Raw genomic sequence first — 24,638 nt, forward strand, 5'->3', positions numbered from 1 at the left:
TTAACTTTTAGTCAACTTGCGCGATAATCAGGTCGTGAGTCAACGACAGTATTCCTTGAAGAAGCGTCCGAGTCACACGTGTAAGGACGAGTTCAAATTGAGAGCGACATTTGTGACAAAGTTGCGGTTTATTGCTCGGAGAGAAACAACACAGGAAACGGTCTGAGGTCGGATGTATCACAATGACCCACGCTGCGCGCACGGCACGGTAGCCTAACGGACGTTTACCCACTCGGTGTGTAGTTTAACAAGCTGCTACATGCATCACAAGTTCCTCCGAACATTGTGACGGTAGTAGCAGCCTATTTTGTTTTCGAGTTTTGCGCTTTTGAGTTTTGTTTTTCTACATTAGTCAGATTGGGTCGGTAACGAATAACCGGACAACAGCCGAACCGTCAAGACATGGGGACCCAGGGTACCGGACGGAAGAGAAACCCCAATAAGGAGCGGTCGAACGCGGAGGACGATGCTCTGAACCTCATAGCCAGAGAGGTACAGTATATCATAATGACAGCTCCCTCACGGAAGAGCTTCTGTCTCAACGGCCCCACTGAACAGGCTGCGGGGGAAATATTCTTCTCACGGTTAGAATGTCTGCAGGCGATTAGCCAACAGTCGAACCCGTGGCCACCTGTCAGTCATAGTATTTCATCCCACACCGTCCCCTCCCCTTTCGGCCACCTAGCTGATATATGGCATTACCTAGGGTTAGCTATAGCTAGTTACATATGGAATATGCACAAGCTAGCTACTGTATATACGAGGTTTTACGCACACTTTGACGCGCAAAAGGCACGAGGAAGTAGTAAAGGAATATTGCGCCTTGTTGTATTGGTTTATCTTTGAGTGTAATGCGCCTTTATACGTTCGTAACGTCACCTGCATTTAAAGGTGATGTAGTCAGTGACATCACCTCGGAAGGGCAGGAACAAGTCCTTATCAATGATAGATTCACATGGTGGGTAGCTTTGACCTGGGAGTCCAACCACACACTGGCTATTTATTTATGAGGCTACTTGTTCACACTTGTGTTTCCCTCTGTAGGTAGCAGGGGAGGCTAGTGGAGGTAGAAATCGGAGGACGGGCCTATTGTAATGCATGGAATGGTTTGAAACACCATTTCTCAGTCCATTCCATGTATTACAGTGAGCTCGTCCTCCGATTTCTTCATCCACCAGCCTCCCCTGTGTGCAGACGAAGACCTATCAAAGATCAATCTGGGATCTATTAAGTTGCGCTTACTGTACAAAACAAACTATTATTCCACACTGCACAGTCAAACATTAGTCAGATGTATAAAAACACTGGCAATCGCTGAGTGTCATGTGCACAGGTGTGTCTGATAAGATCAGCTGTCCTATTTCTAGTCTGTTGATTAACAATTAAAGTGTAATGAGAAGTTGTTGCTACATGTGCTAACCTGCTAGAACCCCCCCTCTAGATCCTGGCAGTACTGGCATGCGGTCACAGGCGGTTGGTCCTTCTAACAGGTGCTTATCATGCTAGTCATGTTGTGACTGGCCCACTCACCTCTCACATCTCAGGGGGACCAGCCCACCCACCTGCCATTCCAACGTCTTTCAGTTGCACCACACCTCTCAGCAACTGTGTCCTGATGTCCTAAACGCTACTCGCGATTCCAGGGGAGGCTGGTGGAGGTAGAAATCAGAGGACCAGCTCATTGTAATGCATGGGATAGAAGTGTGCCTCGGCCCCGGGGTAGCTATGTGAGTGGTGAGGAGAGGTGTGAGGTGACTATGAGAAAACACTGCTGCTGCCACATCCAGAGGAGGCCTGGCCTAAATACTCAGTGTAGAGCTTCCTCTCAGTATTGTAGTCTGTGTTTGAAGTACATAGTGGTCCTCTGTGGCTCAGTTGGTAGACCATGGCACCAACAACGCTTAGGTTGTGGGTTTGTTTCCCGCTGGGACCATATATACTGAAAAATGTACGCACTCACTGTAATGTAAGTTGCTTTGGATAAAAGCGTCAGCTAAATGGGATATATACATAGCCTACCCTAATCACACTACTGAGCTGAGCTGAGCTGAACTATGTGAAAAGCTGTACGATGTCAAAAGAAGAAGTCGTAGCCCGTACAGTATGGCTGGGGCCGGCCCTGTATTGTTTAAAAGCCTTTAACTACAGCAGAGTAGGAAGGTGGCAGCTGAATGGGAGGAAGCTGGCTCTGTGCTGCTGCTGCTAACCAAGGCAGGAAGTTGCATCAAATTTGCATCACACTCATTTCACTCCAGTAGAGGCTGGTGGAGGTAGAACTCGGAGGACGGGCCTCGTTGTAATGCATGGAACGGAACGAGGAATGATATCAAACACGGGTGTTTGGTTTGATACCATTCCCTGTTCCGTTCCCTGCATTACAACGAGGCCCGTCCTCCTATTTCTACCTCCACTAGCCTCCCCTGTTTCTCTCCTGTCACCCCTCTCGACCTCTACTTTGACTTCCACCGTGACTCAGGCGTTGTCTCCAGTGACTGCCGCCTCATGCCCAGTCAGCAGCAGTTGTGTGTGCAAATGTTATTAATCTGTGCTATCTAGCTTACAGGCTGCTATTGGCCGTACACAGGGCTGTTTGTCTGCCCTGACACATTCCCCAGGCAGCTGGTGACCGTTGGTCGTTGTTGTCGGCCATTAGAGGGGGCAGAGCCTGCTGTGATGGCCGGGGATGTGGCCTGGCAAAGACTGCTTCAGAGTTTTAGCTGCTGACCAATATTTTATATTTACAAAGAGAGACATTGAGAGAGAGAGAGAGAGACACACACGCACACATAGACACACACAGAGTGAGAGAGACAGACAGACGGACAGCACCTATAACCCCAGGAGAGAGAGAGATCTGTACCTTTAAGGCCAGGCTGATTGCGCCCCACACTGGCAGCCCTCTGACAGGATGGTATGTCAGCTCTGCAACAAGGGCTTTAAAAATAGACCTGGCCTAACATCAGCTGTTCCTGCACTGCACCCCCCAGTGTCTGCCCCAGCCCCAGCACTGAACCCACCAGCTCTGCCCCAGCCCCCCAGCTCCAGCCCTAGCCCCCCAGCCCCAGCCCTAGTCTCAGGGTTCAGATTGGGTCTGTGGTGGAGGGGGTGTGATGGAGGATCATGTGGGTAACTAACTGCTCCACCTGGTAACAGCTAACAGCTAGTCCGTGGAGAACTTAAAAGCTAATGGCTTTCTGTAATGGAGCCTGTAGTGCCGCAGGCAGATTAGGCTCCGTTGGCTGGAGCTGTTGAGGTGTGTGTGTGTGTGTGTGTGTGTGGGGGGGGGAACTTAGTCTTTGTGTTGTGTGTTGTTTAGGGCAGTGTGGGGCTGAGGGAGAGTTGCTATCCCTAAGTTACTCAGCAGTATAGAGCAGGCAGAGTGTTTGTGTGTGTGTGTGTGTGGGGGGGGGGGGGGGGGGGGGGGAGAGACTCAGACCACACAGTAGCAAGGAATGTTCTGGCAAAGGAAGGAATCCTCAGTCGTATTTCTGGACGTTTCAACAATGTTTTCTTTCCAATGTCAAACATTTCAATATCGTATTTTATACAAGGTCTCTCTGCAGGTCTTTCTATGACTCTCTAGGCTACAAATACTAAATCATTTCACAAGTCCGAAATGGATTTCATTCAACCAGAAGTACACTTGTTAGGTTAGGCTAACTACTATAGTACGGCACACAGGTGGCTGGTGGAGGTAGAAATCGGAGGACTGGCTCATTGTAATACTGCCTCCCTTGATGGCATACTATTAGGACACCAATAGCCTGATCAGGTCTTTGGCCCTGTACACTAAAGGGTGTGACAGTGAGACCAACCAACCAACCAACCACTCTGTAGCAGAAGAACTGTCCCCCACACAGACCCGGCCTGCTAACAACATGGGCCAGTGTTGATGGTCAGGGGTGTGTGTGTTAGTGAGGGATGCGTGTGTGTGTGTGTGTGTGTGTGTGTCAGTGAGGGATGTGTGTGTGTGTGTGTTAGTGAGGGATGTGTGTGTTACAGAGACATGTGTCAGTGTTGATGGTCAGGGATGTGTGTGTTGGTCAGGGATGTGTGTGTTCCAGTGTTGAGATTAAGGGATGTGTGTGTTACAGAGACATGTGCTCTAACTCAATATTGGCGTTAGTGGATTAACAGGGATGTAGAGGTATTAACAACATAGGTTCGATAAACACAATCAGGGATTAACACACCACAGGGACCAGAGGTGTAACAGGGATTACTGGAGGTGTGTGTGTGTCTGTGTGTGTCTGTATGTGCATGCATGTGTGTGTGTGTGTGTATGTGTCTGTGTATAGGGTCAGGTCTAATACCTGGGATAGGAGATGCAAGCCTGCTGCCTTTGTGGAGAAGGTACAGATAGATAGATATGTATTGGTGCTGCCTCGCCCGTGTGGTGTTGGATGTCGACTGCTGTGGTAACGAAGACTGGAACGCAGCCTGAGGGAAATGTGGTTCGCTAGAATGTTGACAATGATGTGTCATTGTGCCAGCACGTGTGTGTGTGTGTGTGTGTGTGTGTGTGTGTGTGTTCTAGTGAAGTCCAGTACCTATGTGTGCTACAGAGAGTGTTCTAGTCAGTGTCTAGCACCTGTGTGTGTGTGTGTGTATACACGCTACATAGTGTTTAAATAAGGGTCTCAGATTCTAAGGGAGGTCTGTACTGTGTGCACCCCCAAGCCGTAGAAGACAGTGAAACCTCTCTAGCTGGTTAACAGAGTTTCAGTCTGGAGCCTGAAGATGAAAATGTCCTAAATGAGAGTTTTTGGTAAAAAGCTAAATTTAGTTCCTTCGCGACCTCTTTCCATTATTCTGAAGGTGTCCTACATACAAACTGTACATACTGCGTTAGAGTTTCAGACCAGAGAGTGTTTGGTACAGAGGCTGAGAACAAAGCCCTGTTAGATTCCTTTTAAAACGCCTTGTTGATGCCCAGGCTTGAGCTCACTGGGCTAATGGTCTTGCAGTGCCAGGTTTGAACCCACGTCGTTCACTCAAGCACTCTTTGCCCTGTTGATGTGTTCTTTTACAGGACAAACTGGGATTCCTTATGGCAAGATTGACCGTTCATCACTGCTAATGAGAACCGCAGACAGACTTAAACGTAAACAAAGAGCATCGTCTTGCCAGGGCAACAGGGTTTCTGTTGTCCGAGTGTGTGTTGTCCGAGTGTGTGTTGTCCGAGTGTGTGTTGTCCGAGTGTGGTCAGGGAGACAGTGTAAGCTGGAGATTAAGTTGCCAGGTTGGGGTTAGGCTAGGTGACAGGCTGAGAGGCAGGAGAGCATTGAAGAGAATCAACTGTTTAGAGAGGATTAGTCTGGAAGTCTACAGCTAGGGGGGGCACCCCACCCTCCCCTTTAATCTGGGGACAAGAAACACACATACACACACACACACACACACACACACACGTTGTCCAAATCAGTATCTCACCCACAGAGATGAATTGACACAGACAAACTCAGACACACACACAGATACACACACACACACACACACACACACACACACACACACACATACACATACACAAGCACTATGCATGTAGGCCATACAACTCTTATAACTTGATTAAAAACTCGTAACTCTCGTCTTTAAGATGGAACAATGTGCTGTCCATGCATCCCTTTTACCTCCGCATGGAGCTGACCCAATTTTACTCACAAGTGTGTTTAGCGTTTATGATTCCATTCAGTGTAGCCAAGAATGCACACTGTAGAAGCAGACTGATACTTTGCTACACACACACACACACACACACACACAATGTACACATTAACACTCACTTAAATTTCCTCATATTTCTTTCTATGTTTATACACAGATAAGTGGTCTCTGTTAGCCTAGCCAGTTACCTAGCCTATACCCCAAACTAGCATAGTTAGCATGGCCTATACACTAGACTAATGTAGTTAGCCTAGCCAGTTAGTATAGCCTATACACTAAAGTAGTTAGCAAAGTTAGCATACTCATACACTAGACTAATGTAGTTAGCCTAGCCAGTTAGCATAGCCTGCTCTGCCCCCTGACAACAAGGGAAGGCTCCATAAAAGGAAGTGGAGGCTCTGTGCGGTGACTTCCTGTCAGTGACATCACACACGGGGCCCGTAGCGGAGATTGTTATCACAAACTCCTTCCTGTTTATTCTCTTCTGCTGGGTGCCTTCCAAACCCAGGGAGGCCTGCTGATTGGCCAAGTGGGTTTCACAGGATGACGCTTGATTGGTTGATATGAAGGGGTGCCCTCTGCACTGCAGTGCTATAAGAGAGGGGAGGGGAGGGGGGTAGAAATCACACGGGTTTGATACCATTCCTCATTCTGTTCCATGCATTACAATGAGCCCATCTTCCGATGTGTACTGTCCCTCCACCAGCCTCCCCTCGTATAGAGTTAGAGGTAAATGTGTTGCGTCAGTCCTTGCCCCTCTGGCAGTGGTGTGTCCACCTCCTCTTACTGCAAGATAAGGCATGTGAAGCATTGCAACATTGCTGCACACACAATACCTGGTTGCTATCCAACCCAACAAATGGGGTTTCTAGGCCTATTTTTAGGAGTATTCACATAATCAAGCCCAGTGGCTTTGTGAAAACAGTTATGGTAAAGTGTTGATTGATTACAAAGTTGAGCTGACCTGAAAAGCACATACTAGGAGTGGTTGTGGGTGTGGTCTCTGGTTGTTGTGTTGAACATCTCTGGTTGTTGAAATGTTAAGGATTAACATTTATATCGAGCTCTGCCAAGAGGAGAAGAGAGGAGAGCTTCATGACTTGGTAACTGAATGTTCAAGGTCACTTTGTCGGTTGCCTCGGTGATAAGCCCATTTGCTGACGAATGGAATGCATTTCCTCCTGGCCTCATTTAGTGATTTGATTGGTCTAAATGAGCATACTCTGTCACGCTGCTCCAAGGCTGTTGAGGAGAGACACTTAAGAAGAAAGCATAAGGTGTGTGTGTGTGTTTGTCTGTGCGCGTCTCCTCAGTGATAAGAACCTAACACACACACTGTCCCCTTTCAGATTCCTTCCCCTTTACCCAGCCTCCTGTTTGTCACTGTGGCACTAACAACCACTCTTGACGTACTTCCTGCCCCGACTGACTCAGTGCTGAGGGAGCGTTGCAACAACAAACTGCTGCTGCTTTGAATGTGCTCTGGGAACATTATTTTGTGTGTCTTTACTAGATCTATCGTTGACATGTAGAGCTATTCGCACTAGAGCTTTAAACAGGCCTGAAAATTCAAGTTTGACCCGACCCCAGGCCTGTTGAATTGAAACCTCTAATTTGCACCCAAGTTTATATGGGTTGGATTAGGTTTCAAGGCTCATATTCTGCTTCTGTCTCTCCTCCCCCATCTCAGACCAAAGCCAGTTCCTAGTCTCTCCTCCCTCCTCCCTGCTCTCAGAGTAGAACCAGTTCCAAGTTCTCCACAGGGACAGCGGGAGGGGGCTTTTACTCTTCAGAACCAACTGAAAACATCTGGACAACCTTAGAGGAGCTATATTTAGCTCCAGCGATGCCCGTCTACGTCATAGTCCTTTAACAGTCTCACCACAGCAGCTGTCCACCAGAGACCCACATGCCAGCTCCAGGTTTCTTATGTTAGTGATATGTTAGGTCCACATGAAAGCTCTTTTATGTGGAAGTGAATGTGTTGTTATAGCAGAGTGGGACAGGTGTGGTTAGCTTGTAGGCATGCTTGGATGCCAGAGAACACTTAATGAAGTTGTTCCATTCAACCTCGTCAAAGAAGGCTTTCATTCCCTTCTCTAGCCTCAGGTTCTGGATGTTGTAGGCTGATGCTCTGCTCTGCTCTACCCCCCTCTCTGTCTTTAACGGAAGCCTGGAGAACATATTATTTATCTTACCCCTGGTGCCCACACACACACACACACACACACAAACACACAAATTGTGTGTGTTTGTGGTAAGACTGTCAGTGAAGGCCGGGGGAAAGCTGTCAATAAAGTGTTTCCTTCTCATTTCCTGCGGTAGGGTAGTAACTAGTGTAAAGACAATATATTTCATACAAAAGATATGTTACACATATTTAGAATGATGATATACCTAAGAGCTTTCATGTTTGATATTTACAAAGCTATGAGTTACTACCCCCATGACAAACTACATTCTATGTTGTCAAACGACATTCTTGGTGTTCAGGGACTCGTCCTTTGGGTTACTGTGTGGGTACTGTGCTGCTCCTGCCTGGTGTTTTTCTCCCTACACAGACAGGCAGACGTTTTCTACACAGACAGGAATATTCTGGTCTTGGAAACAAGGAACTGTTTTACCCATCTAACACTGTTCTTCCCATGGCTGGGTGTGTCTCTGCTCAGTCAGGCTCTCATAATCAGCCAGTCTCTCATAACCAGCTCTGCTTGAATCCCAGCCTGACTCACAGTGTCTGTCTCCTCAGAGTGGCCCTACACTGGGGCCTTGACTAGCCTCATTGCTATGTAGAATAAGCTGGGACACTACTGAGTAGCGAGTGCTATTCTCATCATTGCTACATTGCTATGCTAATGTTAGCATGCAGCCTGTTGGAGACCATCCAAGAGACCAGTCGGTCAGCAACAACACGGTGCACTTTGAGACCGAGCCCTCTTGGGGTGTCCTGAATAGACCCAGATTAGGTGATGATTATTCTCCTAAAAACACAGACCAACATACTGAAAATCCATTCTGTGGTCTGACCTCACCCTGGGTTATTTTAACCTCTCACCAGGGCTATGCGTCCTGTCTTGGTCTGTCAGCACTATGGGGAATTCAGATAACCGGCCATTCCGGTGGGCATGTAGTGAGGAGGGGCAGACTGGCATTCAGGGAAGTGCGAGGGGGAGGGGGGCCAGACTGGCATTTAGCTGTGATTGTGTGTGTGTGTGTGTGTGTGTGTGTGTGTGTGTGACCAGTGATGAGGGCTGTAGACTCTGAGATCTGTCAGCAGAGCCCTGGATCCAGAGTGTGACAGACCCCAGCGACCATCAACCCTGCTCCACCAACTCTGCTCCATCACCATCAACCCTGCTCCATCAGTCCTGCTCCATCACCACCAGCCCTGCTCCATCACCATCAACCCTGCTCTAACAACCCTGCTCCATCACCACCAGCCCTGCTCCATCACCATCAACCCTGCTTCATCAACCCTGCTCTAACAACCCTGCTCCATCACCATCAACCCTGCTCCATCACCATCAACCCTGCTCCATCACCATCAACCCTGCTCTAACAACCCTGCTCCATCACCATCAACCCTGCTCTAACAACCCTGCTCCATCACCATCAACCCTGCTCCATCACCATCAACCCTGCTCCATCACCATCAACCCTGCTCCATCAACCCTGCTCTAACACCAAACATCACTATTTTAGAAAAGTGACTCAGTACACTCAACACTTAAGTCGAACCTAACTAACACAAGTCTAATCTAACACAAGTCTTCAGGCCTCAGGCTAGTTTCCACACCAGGGCAGCGTTGTTCACCTCTGTTGCACCTGCACCGTCAACCCACTCTGAAACTAATCTAGCTCATATTGCTGCTAGTCAAGATCATGACCCTTGACCCTTCAGTCCCACTCTGAGATAGTAGTGAGGTGTGTGTGTGTGTGTGGTGGGTGTGGTGGGTGTGTGTGGTGTGTGTATCAGCAGTGTCCTCCACCTCTGATGCACTGATGATGATGAACCAGCTGACTGGGTCTCCAGAGGACCACGTAGTCACAGTGTTGAATTAGACTTCTGACAGAACTCTGGTCCAAGTGGGTCAGTATAAATAGCTGTACCGGAGAGGAGGAGGAGGAGAAGAAGAAGAAGAAGAAGAAGGAGGGGGGAAAGGGAGGGGAGGAGGAAGAAGAAGATCTGGATCTCTCTCTCTCCTTTGGCCCAGTTGGATGTAGTGATAGTGCCAGAAACAGTTAGATCAGAGGAAGACCAGCTGGACTGGATGTCCAAGCCCAGGTAGGAACAGCTGCTCCTCAGCTCCTCCTCAGCTGATCCTCCTCAGCTGATCCTCAGCAGCTACTCCTCAGCTGCTCAGTAGGTACTCCATAATGTGTGGGAATGCAGAGGACCCAGGCTACCAGATGCTCACAGTCTCAGATATCATGGTCTACTTTGACAACTGCAGGAAGGTAGTCTGTCTTTAACTTTAACTGTGTGTGTGTGTGTGTGTCCTGCATGTTTTACATGGTATGTGCTTTATATTTATGCGTAGGTGTGAAACCCCCCCAACAGTGATGTTGGGTGGGACAGGGAGTCTACTTTGAGCATTTTGATCCTTCTGAAGAGAAAAGGAAGGGGTGTGTGACCTCTTCTGTATGAGTCAGCTCACTGACTTCCTGTAGTGTTGAGAGTATGTTTGAACAGAAAATGGTTGTGTTTTGACATTGACACTGGGGTTGTGTGTGTGTGTGTGCGTGTGCGTGTGTGTGTGTGTGTGAGAACAGGTCTGAGAACCATTGGTGTGAAATCCAAGCTGGATCTGATGGGTGAGGGGACTGATGCAGAAGATATGAACCTGAACCTGTCTCACCTGTTCCTGTCAGTCAGTTGTTTATTAACTTCCACTTCAGGATCATGATAGAACCACTTCTTTCTCTGCTGATGGTGGTGATGGTGACTGGGTGGGGTCCTGAGGTTGCGGTGGCAGTGGAGGCTGGACACTTAACATCTGCCTTGGGATACCTGCTATGGTGTTGACAGGGGAAAGTGTGCCCCCTGGTGGGGGTTCTAGGTGTTATTTCATTCTGTCTCAGGGTTTCACAGTCAGGGGAAGTGAAGCCTCTAGCAGGAACATGACTCCCTGACACTGTAACTGATACTCTCCCCTGGGAGCTGACAGGAGGAGGAGGAGGGTGTGTGTGTGTGTGTGTGTGTGTGTGAGACACCCTCCCCTGAGAGCTGACAAGACTAGAGACCAACATGGCTGACTAGAGAAGGAAATGCATGTCATGAGAGAAGAGTCCATTGCTCCGCTGAACACTTTAGTTTAGATGTTTTCTACAGACAGATGTGTGAGAACTTGTGTGTGAGAATGTGTGTGTGTTTGTTTGGTCAGTGCTCACACTCTTACTCAGAAGTGTCAAAATCACAAGGACACTAAGCAATGATTAACAGACAGGAAATACTATTAAAATACACAGACACACACACACACACACACAATGTCTCCTATCTACTCAGAGGGAGGCTCTGGGCCTGCCAGGCTGCTTGGTCAGGGAAGGCTGATGGAGGTTGTAATGCATGGAACAGAATGGGGAATGGTATCAAACACACGTTTGTGGCTGTGACATTCTCTGTAGGAACTGAAGGACTGTGCGTTTCATCTGTTAAAGTTCTGACTAAAGATAAGAGAGAGTTTATGACCCTTTTATACCCAAATTGGGCTGGGCGGGGCTGGGCGGGGCTGGCCTGGCCTGGGCTGGGCGGGGCTGGCCTGGGCTGGGCTGGGCGGGGCTGGCCTGGCCTGGGCTGGGCAGGGCTGGGCAGGGCTGGATTGGGCTGGCTTGGCCTGGGCTGGGCAGGGCTGGATTGGGCTGGCCTGGCCTGGGCTGGGCAGGGCTGGATTGGGCTGGCCTGGCCTGGGCTGGGCTGGGCTGGGCTGGGCAGGGCTGGACTTCTGTGTTTTTGTGTATCAGAACAATGTTTAGCCTGTATTTTCCTGTTCTTGGGCACAAGGCCTAGTGTTGATGAAGAGAGGAGGGGTAGGGGGGGAGAGGAGGGGTGGAGGGGAGAGAGGAGGGGTAGGGGAGAGAGGAGAGGTAGAGGGGCGAGAGGAGGGGAGAGAGAGAGGAAAGGAGGGGTAACAGCCTTCTGTGCCTCTGGTTTATTCAGTGACCACCGCCTAGAGGCAACCAGTCCTCCGCTGCATTCTGTTAGCCTCAGAGGCAGGAAGGAAGTGCTAACGCACACACACACACACACACACACACACATACATACACACACACTCAGTCACGCTCTGAGAGAGAGCCTTTTAAGGAAAAGGTCCTGCTCTCACTTGAGTGGAGCCAAGTCAACACTCACATAAATACACACACACACACATACACACAAACAAATACACACTCACATAGACACTTACATAAATACACACACATAAAAGTGCATACACACAGTATAGCATGGCCACTGACACCCACAGGAATGCATACACATAAATATACAAACATAAATACACACTGTTGATTATGTATCCTCCAGACACCTCACCTGGGTGTGTTTGTGTGTGTTTGTGTACAGTAAACCTCTTAGTGTTATGCAGAAGATCATCTCATTCACCCTGCCCAGTTGTTTGAGCCTTTATAAACTGTTTAGTAATTGTTTATTCCAGCTGTCAGATGCTGTTGTATTGTTGGGGCATAGGATGTGGTCCATTTCCCAGAGATACATTGCAACATGTAGTAAAGCTGTCAGCGTGTGCAGAGCATTTCACATGTTCCTCTTCTCCATTTCTAGATGTGTGCTGTAGGACTTGCTGAATGACATGTATGTACCACTAAAGACACTCTCTCTCTCTCCCCCTCTCCTCTCCCTCCCCCTCTCCTCTCTTCTCCTCCTCCTCCTCTCCTTCCTCTCCTCCGCCCCCCCCCACCCCCCCCCACCCCAGGCGGAGGCCCGGTTGGCAGCTAAGCGGGCAGCAAGAGCCGAGGCCAGAGAGATTCGCATGAAGGAGCTGGAGAGACAACAGAAAGAGGTACAGTAGAAACACAGGAATATTTAATTCATTAATTAATTATTGTCTTACCATTTGTTTTTTCAGGTGGCCAGGTGTTTTAAACACATTAAAACATTGTTCTGAACAATGCCAGGTTAAGATGCTGGTGTGGTGTGTTAAAAGGGACAGACGCCCTCTCTCCCCTCTACCCCTCTCTCACCCCTCTCACCCAGACCATGTAGTGGCCACCAGTCTGACCTGACTGCCTAACTCCCCCCCCCCCCCCCCCCATCACCCCAACCCCACCCACCCCCAACTAATGCTTCTAGACTGGTGTAATCTAGAATGCTTCTAGACTAGGGTCACAGCAACATATGAGGCCAGTTCAGAGTTGAATGCGTCAGCAGACCTCCAGAGCCTGGAGCCTAGGTTAGGTCAACGTTGGCCCACCGTTGGTCAGCACCATGTTTGGGTTGACGAGACGGCTGCTTGTCTGTTGGCTGAGCGTTGTGTTGGAGCGTCTGAGCTCTTGGTTAGTTAGTGTCCAGCTGAGAGGATTCATAAGTCTGGGCCAGTGGGGGGTTGACCTGTGTGTGTGTGTGTGTGTGTGTGTGTGTGTGTGTGTGTGTGTGTGTGTGTGTGTGTGTGTGTGTGTGTGTGTGTGTGTGTGTGTGTGTGTGTGTGTGTGTGTGTGTGTGTGTGTGTGTGTGTGTGTGTGTGTGTGTGTGTGTGTGTGTGTTTTTGACCTGTGTGTGTTACCTCTAGCCTCAGGGAGTCCCTCCTGCCCTGGGCCTCTATTCTTAGTCTGTCCAGTAATCCCACAGAGGGTTTACAGAGACCCACTCTCACTGCTGCACTAAGACACCTACAGACTGTACAAACAATGTCTCTACAGGACATTTACACCAGGGGAGCCTGCTGGAGGTAGAAATAAGAGGACGGGCTCATTGTAATGCATGGGATGGAATGAGGAATGGTATCAAACACATGTGGTCATCTCTGTCAGACACACACACGTGCTTACACTTTCAAAACACATACATGTGGTTTAGTATGTACACAACAGTCACTTGTGGTAGACGTGAAGCCACACACACACACACACACACACCGTGTCATACTCACAGGATTAACAGTCAAGTGTTAGTTGAGTCTGGTCAGGAGGTGTGTGTGTGTGTGAGAGTGTGTGTGCCTTTAAACCCTTAACCAAGTCCCAAAGTAGCTTAGTGGTCTGTGCTGCCTGTTGAACAGAGACTCATTTATCTGGGTCCAACTTCGTTAGCGGCCGGTCGCTATGCTAGCCTTCAGGATGCTGACGTACGGACATCCCCTCTCACGCTGGAACCACACCCAGACCAGACGAACAGACCTGTAACCGCTAACGTCGTTGTGCTAGCGCTAGCCCATGTCAATCGGGTCATTGGCGTCGGTTACCGTGTCTGAGCCCGTGTCATCAGGTCGTTACTGTTAGTCACCACCGTGTCTGAGCCCTGATCACACCTCTCTCGGTGCGTAATCCCCCCCCCTGTACGGCAGGCTGTCGTCTTGGCGATGGCCGTATGGAACACTGAGGTGGCGTGCTGAGGGGCGACAGGACGGCCGGGCAGAGGCTGGCTGGGAAGTGGGGCCGGGCGGCCCTCAGCGGACGACCCGGGACCCCCCCAGGACGAAAGGTGGGTTTTCTCAGGGTTGGGGGCTGGGGATTAGGAGGTAAGAGGTCAGCTGCAGTAACATAACTGATTGCGTCATTTGATGAATACGCTTTCTGAGCGAGGCCATTGAAGCATCAGAGACTGGAGCTTTGGTTTCATTATGACAGGGAGATTGGTTCTTAAGTCTTCCTTAACACTTTTCATGCGAGAGGCTACATAGTTGGGATACCTTATTTGTATTTGATCACTTTTTTGTATTTAACGTAATAATTGGCAGTTGAAACTGGTTGGTTCTAGAACACTGGTTTATTCTCAACGCTGGTTGGTCCTAGAACACTGGTTTGTTCTGGAACGCTGGTTGGTTCTAGAACACTGGTTCCCATGTGATTCACAGTCGGAGGGGAAAAGCTTAGACAGTCACACAGGCTTGTTTGTAGTAGTCAGGTGTTTGTGTTGACTGTGTGTGTTTAAACCCTCTACCAAGTCTGGAGCTTTTGTTGACAGTGCTCTCTAAGGTTAATGACAGCTTAAACTCACATGATGACCCTGTGGGATGTTCTGGTGGTAACATCGTGATGGTGATGACGTCATGGTGGTGACATTGTGATGGTGATGACGTCATGGTGGTGATGTCATCATGGTGGTGATGTCATGGAAAAAGCACTTGTTTAGTCCTCAAGTCCCTGAAGGTGAATATGACTTCTAAGTAGAAACGCTGATGCTACAGCTAGCCATAGCAATGAGCCCAGTCCAGCGCTAAACATAATAAAGCACAGTCCACAGTGTCCAGCACTAAGCAGAAGGAAGGGCCCGAGAATGTGCTGTGAGGGGAGATTGCCGAGGTCGGGGCGGTTAAGGTCAACAGCATGTGAGTCTGTGGATGTCATTATTACTGTGAGTCCAATGGCCAGACTGCAAGAATGAGGGATGGAGAGGGAGAGAGAGAGAGAAATGGTAAATCTGGATTAGTAAACCTGGCTAGTTGACAGGCCGAGAGGATTGTGTGTGTGTGTGTGTGTGTGTGTGTGTGTGTGTGTGTGTGTGTGTGTGTGTGTGTGTGTGTGTGTGTGTGTGTCTTTAAAACCATGTGGCGCGCTATCAGGCTGGCATAGGGACGGGGACAGAGGCAGTGCCACAGCTACCAAACATTCTGGAGGGAAAGGTTTCTGTAGAGAGAACAGAGAACACCTGCAGCAGAGCTACACAACATGGAGCAGCTCTAGAGGTCACAGCTCTCCTGGTGAGTGACATGGCCCACGCCTGCTATGATCTACTGTAAGGGGCTACTCTAGTGTTGCATCCTCTGCTGGGTGTCTGTGTTAGACCATCCTGCAGGCCAGGGGAGGCTGCTAGAGGTAGACATCGGAGGACAGGCTCATTGTAATGCATGGAATGAGGAATTGATTCTACCTCCCCTGGTTCAGAGAGAGACCCATGTTCACCCAGTGTCCAGTCTCAGCCTGGCTGTGAAAGTCCGGTGTCCCTGCTGATGCTGGTGGCGTCCATGTTGGCTCTTGCCAGTACTTCAGAGAAGGGTCTGGGGGAAGGGGAGGGGGCTTGACCCACCCCCCAGGCCACCGCGGGGCTGCCAACACGCTACTGACACACGCTACTGACACCCAACCTCAAGGAGCCACGGAAAAGAATCCCGGTTGCCGTGGTGAACGGATATCACATGTCTCGCGCTTCTTCCCTTCTCTCTCTCGCTCTCTCTCTCTCATACACACACACACACACACACACACACACACACCTCTTTCTTACTCTCTCATCTCTCTCTCTTTTTCTCTCTCTGTTTATGTTTATGCTACTCTCATCCTTTATTTTCCCGTTCCCCATCTCTCCAGTGTTCTAGAACCCCCCTCCTTTTTTTAAAATTCTCTCCTGTTTCTTCCTCTGGTTCCTGGTTCCTGTCTCCTCCTCTCCTCCCCTGTTGGTGTTGCTGTGTAGATCTATCAGGTTCAGAAGGTATGCCTCTCCTCCTCTCCTCCTCCTCCTCCCTCTCCTCCCTTGCTTTTCTCCTGTCTCCTGCCTGTATCCATCATCTCCTCTAGTACATCTGGTCTTTCATCCACATGTTCGGACATTCACACATGATTTTGTTATTGTCATCACAGTTTCTGTCATCATCATAATACAATAAACACATTGTATTATACAGTATATCCAATAGGATGTATGACTCGGTGCATGCATCCAAATATGTTACATTTCAACTACTCAATGAAAGTCACTTAAGCTTCTTCTCCTTCTTTGCCTCATTTTGCTTTGCCCTTCATCTCCTTTTCTTACTCTTCCTCCTCTCATCCTCTTCCTCCTCCTCCTCCTCCTCCTCTCCTCTCCCTCACCTCCTCAGAAATATTATGGCTTGGACAGCAAGTCAAACAGCAAGCAGGAGAGTAAAGCAGACAACCGATGGGGCGAAATCGAGCAGTGGATGGTACAGCCGGCCCGTGGTTACGGGACATGACAACCACAATGCCTCCCTTCCTGTACTCAGCATGTTGTCATGCATGTCCTGTAGGCGTGGGGAAGAATTATTGATAAAATGTAGAATTTATTATTGATGAGCTAAAAATAAATAAAACAAATTGAAGTAATCTAATCTTAAGTACGGTAATGGCATTCCATGGGGTTTTGGTTTTTATTTGAGAGGCTATTGTCTGCATTATGCCTTTAAACTCCACATTATAGATAATCAGATAATTCCAGATAAAGAGCAAAGCAGATTGCTGGTTTACAGTTAGGAACATTATAATTCATGAATTGTTGCCCATGTGTTCAATGCTAATCCACTTACTGAGCGTTGGTGTGTGTGTTTGGGTGTGGATCTGCATGGCCATCTGTCTGTCTGTCTCTCTGGTGTGAGCCTGTCTGTCTGCCTGTATCTGGTGTGGGTTGATTCTCTGCTGTGATGTTCTTAAATGTTGTGAATTTAGCAGATAGAATATGAGTGCATTGACCAGGGGAAGCTGGTGGAGGTGGAAATCAGAAAACAGACTCATTGTAATGCATGGAATGGAATGAGGAATAGTATGAAACGTGTGTGTTATCCACAATAGTTGTATCTGATTTTCGTTGAGATAACATCAATGCTCTGTATGAACCTATGGCATGGTGAGAGCTGCAGTGTCAGGCTAAAGGTTATCAGACTCCACTGTCTATTCTGTTACAGCCTGACTGAATCGCACATACTGAAGTGGGCACATACTGCATTGTGTGTGTGTGTGTGTGTGTGTGTGTGTGTGTGTGCATTTCACCCCATCCTTCCTCCTTCCTGTTGTTTGACCTTTGACATTTCTACCACTCCATTTCCTCTTCCTCTCCAGGAGGACAGTGAGAGGTACTCACGCAGACAGGCCTCGGTGTGTATTCCTCTCTCTCTCTCTTCTGTTCTCCCTCTCTCATTTCTTCTCTCTCTCTCCCTCCTCATGTTCCTCTCTCCCTTGTTCCTCTCTTGTACCTCCTGAGAGTTCAGTCAGCACGCTTTTTGTCCCAGTCAGGCTGTCCCCTCCAGTCCCCTGTCCCTTAGGTTCACTCCAGAGCTTCATACCCACTCCATACTAGCATACTATTCACTCTTCAATTCATATTACATTTATACTAGTGTGTGTGTTAGTATAGTTGGTACAGATGCCTTTACTGTGTGTAAAGGCTTTTAAAGCTTGTGTAGCTTCTAGGTAGTATGCTAGTGTGGCTAGGTAGTATACTAGTGTTTCTACTAGGTAGTATGCTAGTGTGTCTACTACTGTAGGTAGTATGCTAGTGTAGCTACTCGGTAGTATGCTAGTGTGGCTGCATGCCTGACTAGCATGCTACCATAGTATGCTAGTGTGTCTACTAGGTAGTATGCTAGTGTGGGTGTTTTGGACAGGGGTGTATAAGGGTGTTACAGTAAGTAGCAGGTGTTTCAGTGTGGCCTCCGCTGCCCTCAGGCTCGGCCACCGAGCTGTGTGATCAGCAAAGGTCACCTGTCAGGTCATCTAAAGAGAGCGACACAATTTCTCTGGAAATGAAAAGGTGTTGCGAATGTTTTATTTGACTACTAATAACAACCGCTAATTCTCTCTCCCTTCTCTCTGTCCCACCCTCCCTCTCTCCCTCCCTCCCTCCCAGGTCTCAGATGATGATGAGAGGATGTCCGTGGGCAGCCGGGGGAGTGTGAGGGTCAGTATCACTTCTCTTCTATCATCATGTCTAGTGTCCCTGCTCCCAGAGCCTCTACACCTGCCCCCTGCTGGTGGAGGCTCACACAGGTGGTCTCCATCAGGGGAGGCTGCTGGAGGTAGAAATAGGAGGACGGGCTCATTGTAATACATGGAATGGAATGAGGAATGGTGTCAAATGCGTGTCACTCACGAAACCTCCTGAACCCCTTGGTGACGATTCTCTGGTGTGTTTATGCAGTCGGATCTTGATGCCATAGGGGCCTATGGAGTCGGGGTAAGACCGCGACCAAACACTGAGATGAACCTGGAGTTGACCCTAACCCAAGGGAGATGTTGTTGTTGTTGTTGTTGTTGTTGTCTCAGTGGTGTTTACTGTGACTAACTGTCCGTTGTTAGCCTTCTCATAACTGCAACTACTGTCACGATTTGTGGCTAATTGGCTAATGATGCTATTAGATGAGTCATTACTGTGATGAACCAACTGTGCTGCGGTGTGCTTGAGTGTGGTGTGTATTCAGTGTGTGTGTGCGTGCGTGCGTGTGTGTGTGTGCGCGCGCGCATGCACGCATCAACATTTGCGTTGATGACTAACTGTCCCTTGTGTGTATTCATTGAATGATGCTCGGCCATAATGGCTTGTTCTTAATGGAGTCAGTTGTTTACTTAATGAGGTCGGATTAAAAGCTTGTGTTCAATATTGGAGCTGCACTGTAAACTGGGTGATGTAAAGGGCTTCCTGGGGCAAAGCCCAGGGCCATGTGCCTAATGAACAGTGTGACAACATAAGCAAACATCCCTCTTAGATGTTTATCTAATTAAACAATCATCGCCTTTACGCCAGGGAGCATGACATCATCATCTTGGTTGTCTGTTTGTTTTAATAGCTCCAGTCCCAGGGGAGGCCGGTGGAACTAGAATTCGGAGGACGGGGCTCATTGTAATGCATGGAACTGAATGAGGATCATTAGGACCATTCCTAATTCCGTTCCATGCATTACAACAAGCCCTTCCTCCGATTTCTATGTCTGGCTTCTAGACTTTTCCAGAGCTGGCTAGGCCAACAGCCGACCAAATGCTCCAACACAAACACACTATTTTTAAGGCTCTGCTGCCTTCTCAAATAGAACATCACGTTCGTATGGAGTAACCATGGAGAATACTGATTCTGAGTCTGAAAGAGATGATGGAGGTGACAAGGTTCACTCAGGACAAGTCCCTACAAGGAGACCCACACTGCACGGGAGGTTGGTAGAAATCGGAGGATAACAAGCCTGTCCTCCGATTTCTACATCCAGCCTAGCTGATGGAGACATTAAAGGATAGGCTTAGTGTTTCTGTGTTGGTGATCATGGCGTGGTGTGTACGTGTGACCTAACCAGAGTGTGTACTTGTGTGTACTTGTGTGTTGTTGTGCCTAACTGATGTCTTTGAGGCACACGTTTGGTGATTGGACCAATGGCTGCCGGGGGTCAGCGGGGTCAGGGAGCATGGAACACTAGGGTTGCTATGGCTACAGCTCCTCTGGCATGCTGTCGTGGTGACCTTCTCTGTCGGTGATGACCGGAGTGGTTGCCCTCACTCACACACACACACACACCTTCTCTTCCGTTCCTCTCCTCATTCCACCTTTCCCTCCTCCCCTGTCCTTCCTCTTCTCCTCATCCCCCTCTCTCAGGGCTCTACCTCTCAGTCACTTAAGAAGAAAGAGAAAAAAAAGAAGAAGCACAAACACAAGGACAGAGACGTATGTAGAGAGAGAGACGGCTGTGATCCTAGTCATGTGACTCTGTTACCTGTTCAGTCCTTAGAGGACAGCGTTGCCGTGTGTGACTCCTGTCTGTCGTGTGTGTGTGTGTGTGTGTGTGTGTGTCCTCTGTCCCCTGCAGAGCAACGGCTATGACGATGGCTACAGCGCCATCTCCACCAGGGTCAGTAGAAGCCGTCTGTGGACCTTTTGTGAAGTTGACTTTAGCTGCCTTAGACAGACAATGTTCAAACTCAGGCTTCTACTTTTAACAAACAATTTTCATCGGCAGAAGTAGGACTCTTAGACAGCGTTGCGATGGTCTTTACGTTGCTCTAGAGGCCTTTACCTGTCTCTCTCTCCCTCCCTCCTCCTCCTTCTCAGAGCTCCAGACTCAGTGATGAGAGCAAGGCGTCTGTGACTCGGTCCTCCAGACTGGACCTGACGGTGGGTCCCCCCCCCCCTTCCTTCTCCACCCCTGTCACCTCTAACTTTCATATGAATGTATATGCTGTGTGGTTGGAGTTGTGTTCCTGTCAGTGTGGTGGTACACTCCAAGCTTTATCTCTCTCTCTCCCTCCCTCCCTCCCTCCCTATCTCTCTCCGTCTCTCCCTCCTTCTCTCAGAGCTCCAGACTGAGTGATGAGAGTAGGGCGTCTCGATCCTCCAGACTGGACCTGCAGCCGGTGTGTGTGTGTGTGTGTCTGTCTGTGTGTTTGTCTGAGTGTGTGTGTGTGTGGTTAAACATGTGACAGACAGATGACTCTGTAGGCCAGGCTACTGTACATACGGCAGATCATATGACAACAGTATGTTACCTGCGGCAGGAGCATGGTGTTTCTGTGTTATTCACATCAACTGTTGCCTCTCTCTCTCTCTCTCTCTTTCCTCCTTTCTCTCTGTCTCTGTCTCTCTGTCTGTCTCGCTCTATCTCTTCCCCCCCCTTTCTCTATTTCTCTCTCTCTCTCTCTCTCTCTCTCTCTCTCTCTCTTTCCTCCTTTCTCTCTCTCTGTCTCTCTCTCCCTCCCTCCCTCCTCCCCTAGGCCTCCTATGCTTCCTCAGACCTGTATGGCAACAATGGTCTGTCTTCCTCTAGACACCAGCTCTCTGCTTCTGCTTACAATGGCTACCAGGTCTGTTCTCTCGCTCTCTCTCACACACACACACACACCCCTGGTATAAGCAGATTGTGGTCCTTTCATACTACCATACTCTGACAATAGTATACTGTATCTAACACGTCTTCTATGCACCTCCCTACCCTCCCCTCCCCTCCCTCCCTCCCTCCCTCCCCTCGGCCATTCTCTGGCCAGTCCTCGGGGCTCTTAAGTCAGATCTCCTACCAACGACAGCGCAGGGTTGGTGATGTCATTCATTAGCTCGACCTTTGACCCCCTCCCACCCACCTCCACCCCCCACAATACCTGACACCTTGAGCGTTCATCACAAGAGCAGCGTGGAGATAAAGCGTGTGTGTGTGTGGTGTGTGTGTGTGTGTGTGTGTCTTTACACGGCTGTTCCTCTCCGGCACTGGCACCTCCCTGGCTGTGATGTCACAGCACTGAGCACCTCCCTGGTTGTGATGTCACAGCACTGAGCATGTCCCTGGTTGTGATGTCACAGCACTGAGCACCTTATCCTCCGTAGACCTCGTAGGACTGTAGGACCAGCGTAGTCACGTTTATGGACACACTAGAGCTGCAACTATCTCTCTCTCTATCTCGCTCTCTCTCTCTCTCTATCTCTCTATTCTGTTGATCATTCTGACGATTCATCGAGGAATCAGATTGACAACACTGCTTTTTTAAACGCTTTATTGAGAAAAAGATAAATAGATGAAGTCGGCTATAACCTTTGCAGCTCAGAACTACTGCCATATGTCTACGATTAGAACCAGAACATGTTTCCTTCCTGTTTTTGCAACATAAAAATAAACTTTGCCAGTTTATATAACAAAAGTGTTATTTTAAAAACATACCAGCAACAAAAAGGAAATGGGAAAAGCATTCTCAAGGCAGACAAATCTAATCAAGGATTTGATGTCATGGAAAAATTGACATTATTGGATGAATGGTTTCAGATCACACACACACACAGCCTGGGCTGTCGGTGGGCCAGTCAGGGCAACACTGTCACTCTGTGGATGTGTATTTGAGAGCACTGTTCTGAAAGATCGCTCTTTACCTCCTATCTCTCAACACTCAGTCAAACAATGTTTCAGTCCTGTGTGTGTGTGTGTGCGTGCGTGTGTGCGTGTGTCTCTGCAGGGTTCTCTGTATGAGGACAGCCTGTACTCTGGGTCTCGACGGGTCATCGGCTCCAGTGCTCGCGTAAGACCACAAAGCATTGTGGAATTGTGTGTGTGTGTGTGTGTGTGTGTGTGTCAGTACACTCAAGTCTGCTTCGTAAAGCATGAGGTGTTTCTGAAGATCCCCCCCCCCCTCCCCTGCTCCTTCTAACTCTAACCCTCTGTGCCTCAGTGAATGACTTGGGTCACTCACCTCCAAAGTCAGTTAAACTAATACAACAACACTAATGTAGCATTGCTGAGTGTGTGTGTGTGTGTGTGAACAGGGTCTAAGTGTGTTGATCTGCGGTTCTGATAACGGACATTCTGCTGTAGCGGCCGCTCCATGTGTTTCTCTGCTGACTGGGTTTGTGGTGCGTTTGACTTTTATCTGGCGTCTTTGTTGTGTTTAGAAACGCAAATTTCAGCAGCTAAGTTCTCAGGAGCTGTAAGCTGCTCAGTCAGCTGGAGCATGGTGTTGGTGCCTGCACTACCAAGGTTGGTGGTTCACTCACAGCATGGGCTGTGTGTGTGTGTGTGTGTTGACTGTAAGTCTCTCTGACTGTGAGGAATGTGGTGGCCTGAGAAATTCATGTCAGTAGGCTTAGGTTTTTCTCTTTTCTCTCGTGTGTGTGTGTGTGTGTGTGTGTGTGTGTGTGTGTGTGTGTGTGTGTGTGTGTGTGTGTGTGTGTGTGTGTGTGTGTGTGTGTGTGTGTCCTCGTCCTCCCCAGCCCTCAGAGTACAGTAGTTATCGTGGCACCAGCTCCAGGGCGTCCTCCAGGGCTAGCTCAGCCCGCAACAGCCCAGTGGTGAGATCCTCCCACACAGACACACACCACACAAGAGTCATATGATGACTTATGACAGCATCTCATGGTAACAAGGTGACTTATTAATCATAACTGCAGGCAGGGTTCATATCTGCTATGGTCCATTTAGCTGTATTAATTCTGGTCCTGATGGTGACCGTTGGCTCCTGGTGTGTTTGTTGGGCCCAGGGTCCTCGCAGTCCGGTCAGAGAGAACTGGGCCAGCTCCAGAGGCTGATCCAGAACATGTGTCTGAAGCCCGGTCCGTCTCTACAGGCTTCAGTACCAGGCTGTCAGTCATGATGGGAAAGCATTTATGGGATCATGTCAAATGATGCTAGAACCAATCCTAGTGATTGTCCTGGGCCTCTGGGACTGTGTGGTACGCTCGTCACTCAGATAAACAGTGACCTTTTTGAGGGTAATGACAGACAGGCAGGCAGACAGGCAGGCATGTAGGCAGGCAGGCAGGCAGGCAGACAGGCAGGCATGTAGGCAGGCAGACACACACTCCAGACAACAGTCTCTAAGTCAGTATGGCATTCATCTCAAGATAATACATTAATTTAATCACATTTTGATGTGAGATTAAATATAGTCTCTGGATGAAGTCGATGTAGTCAAGTTATAGGGTTGTCTAGACTAGAGCATAGAAATAGCATGAGTAGAACGGACATGACCATTCAAATCGATAGTGGGTGTTCCATAGTGGGTGTTCCGGCGGCCACCTTTTGGCCAATTATGTTTTACGATTCCGAGGCGGCCATCTTTTGGTGTACTAGCCAAATTGTCATGTCCTGAGGGACTGTCTATTCTACTCCATTCTATTTCTATGGTCTAGACTCTAGAGAGCCCTCTCACTGTGTGAATGTAGACGGTCAGCGCCCTCCCTGAACATGCCTTGTCCCACTGCGCCCCCTGGTGTCTGTGTAGGACGACTGCAGCTCAGTGGCCAGTTTCCTCCGCAGCACCGCCGCTGGGAGTGGCCTGCCTCGAGACCTGGATCACGTGACCATCCCTAACCTATCAGACGTGAGTGGGCGAGGCCCTGTAGGAGTGGGCGTGGCATGGCACGGTCCCAGGTGATGCTAGAACAAAGCATGGGGCTGTGATGTCAGAGACATGTTGGATTGAGTCTAGAGCATGGTGAAGTCTGTGTTCATCTGACCCGGGGAAAATACACATGTCAAATACTTGACAGTAATTGAGGTGTGCTTCATTTCGAGTTTGCACTTCAGGGACTATCCTATTGGTTCCCCTCCGCTGGGCAAACCAATGAAGTTCCACTGAAGAATACTGTATGAAACTATGACCTACGAGGTGTGGTG

At 48.9% G+C, this 24,638-nt stretch overlaps 1 protein-coding gene across 1 annotated transcript in view; it reads left to right on the forward strand.

Annotated features, from left to right (window-relative positions):
- Positions 1-24,638, forward strand: part of lrrfip1a (leucine rich repeat (in FLII) interacting protein 1a) — a 38,648-nt gene that overhangs the window by 119 nt on the left and 13,891 nt on the right. Inside the window, exons 1-11 of the mRNA XM_083682004.1 lie at positions 1-492; positions 12,603-12,689; positions 18,419-18,469; positions 18,710-18,745; positions 20,147-20,215; positions 20,358-20,399; positions 20,600-20,662; positions 21,259-21,348; positions 22,483-22,545; positions 23,512-23,592; positions 24,244-24,342. The exon at positions 1-492 is cut by the window's left edge and continues 119 nt beyond it. Coding sequence (XP_083538130.1) covers positions 403-492; positions 12,603-12,689; positions 18,419-18,469; positions 18,710-18,745; positions 20,147-20,215; positions 20,358-20,399; positions 20,600-20,662; positions 21,259-21,348; positions 22,483-22,545; positions 23,512-23,592; positions 24,244-24,342 — 771 coding nt within the window. The 5' untranslated portion in view covers positions 1-402. The remainder of the gene's footprint in view (positions 493-12,602; positions 12,690-18,418; positions 18,470-18,709; positions 18,746-20,146; positions 20,216-20,357; positions 20,400-20,599; positions 20,663-21,258; positions 21,349-22,482; positions 22,546-23,511; positions 23,593-24,243; positions 24,343-24,638) is intronic.

The sequence above is a fragment of the Argentina silus genome, assembly GCF_951799395.1.
Source record: "Argentina silus genome assembly, chromosome: 12".
Classification (NCBI taxonomy): Eukaryota; Metazoa; Chordata; class Actinopteri; order Argentiniformes; family Argentinidae; genus Argentina; species Argentina silus.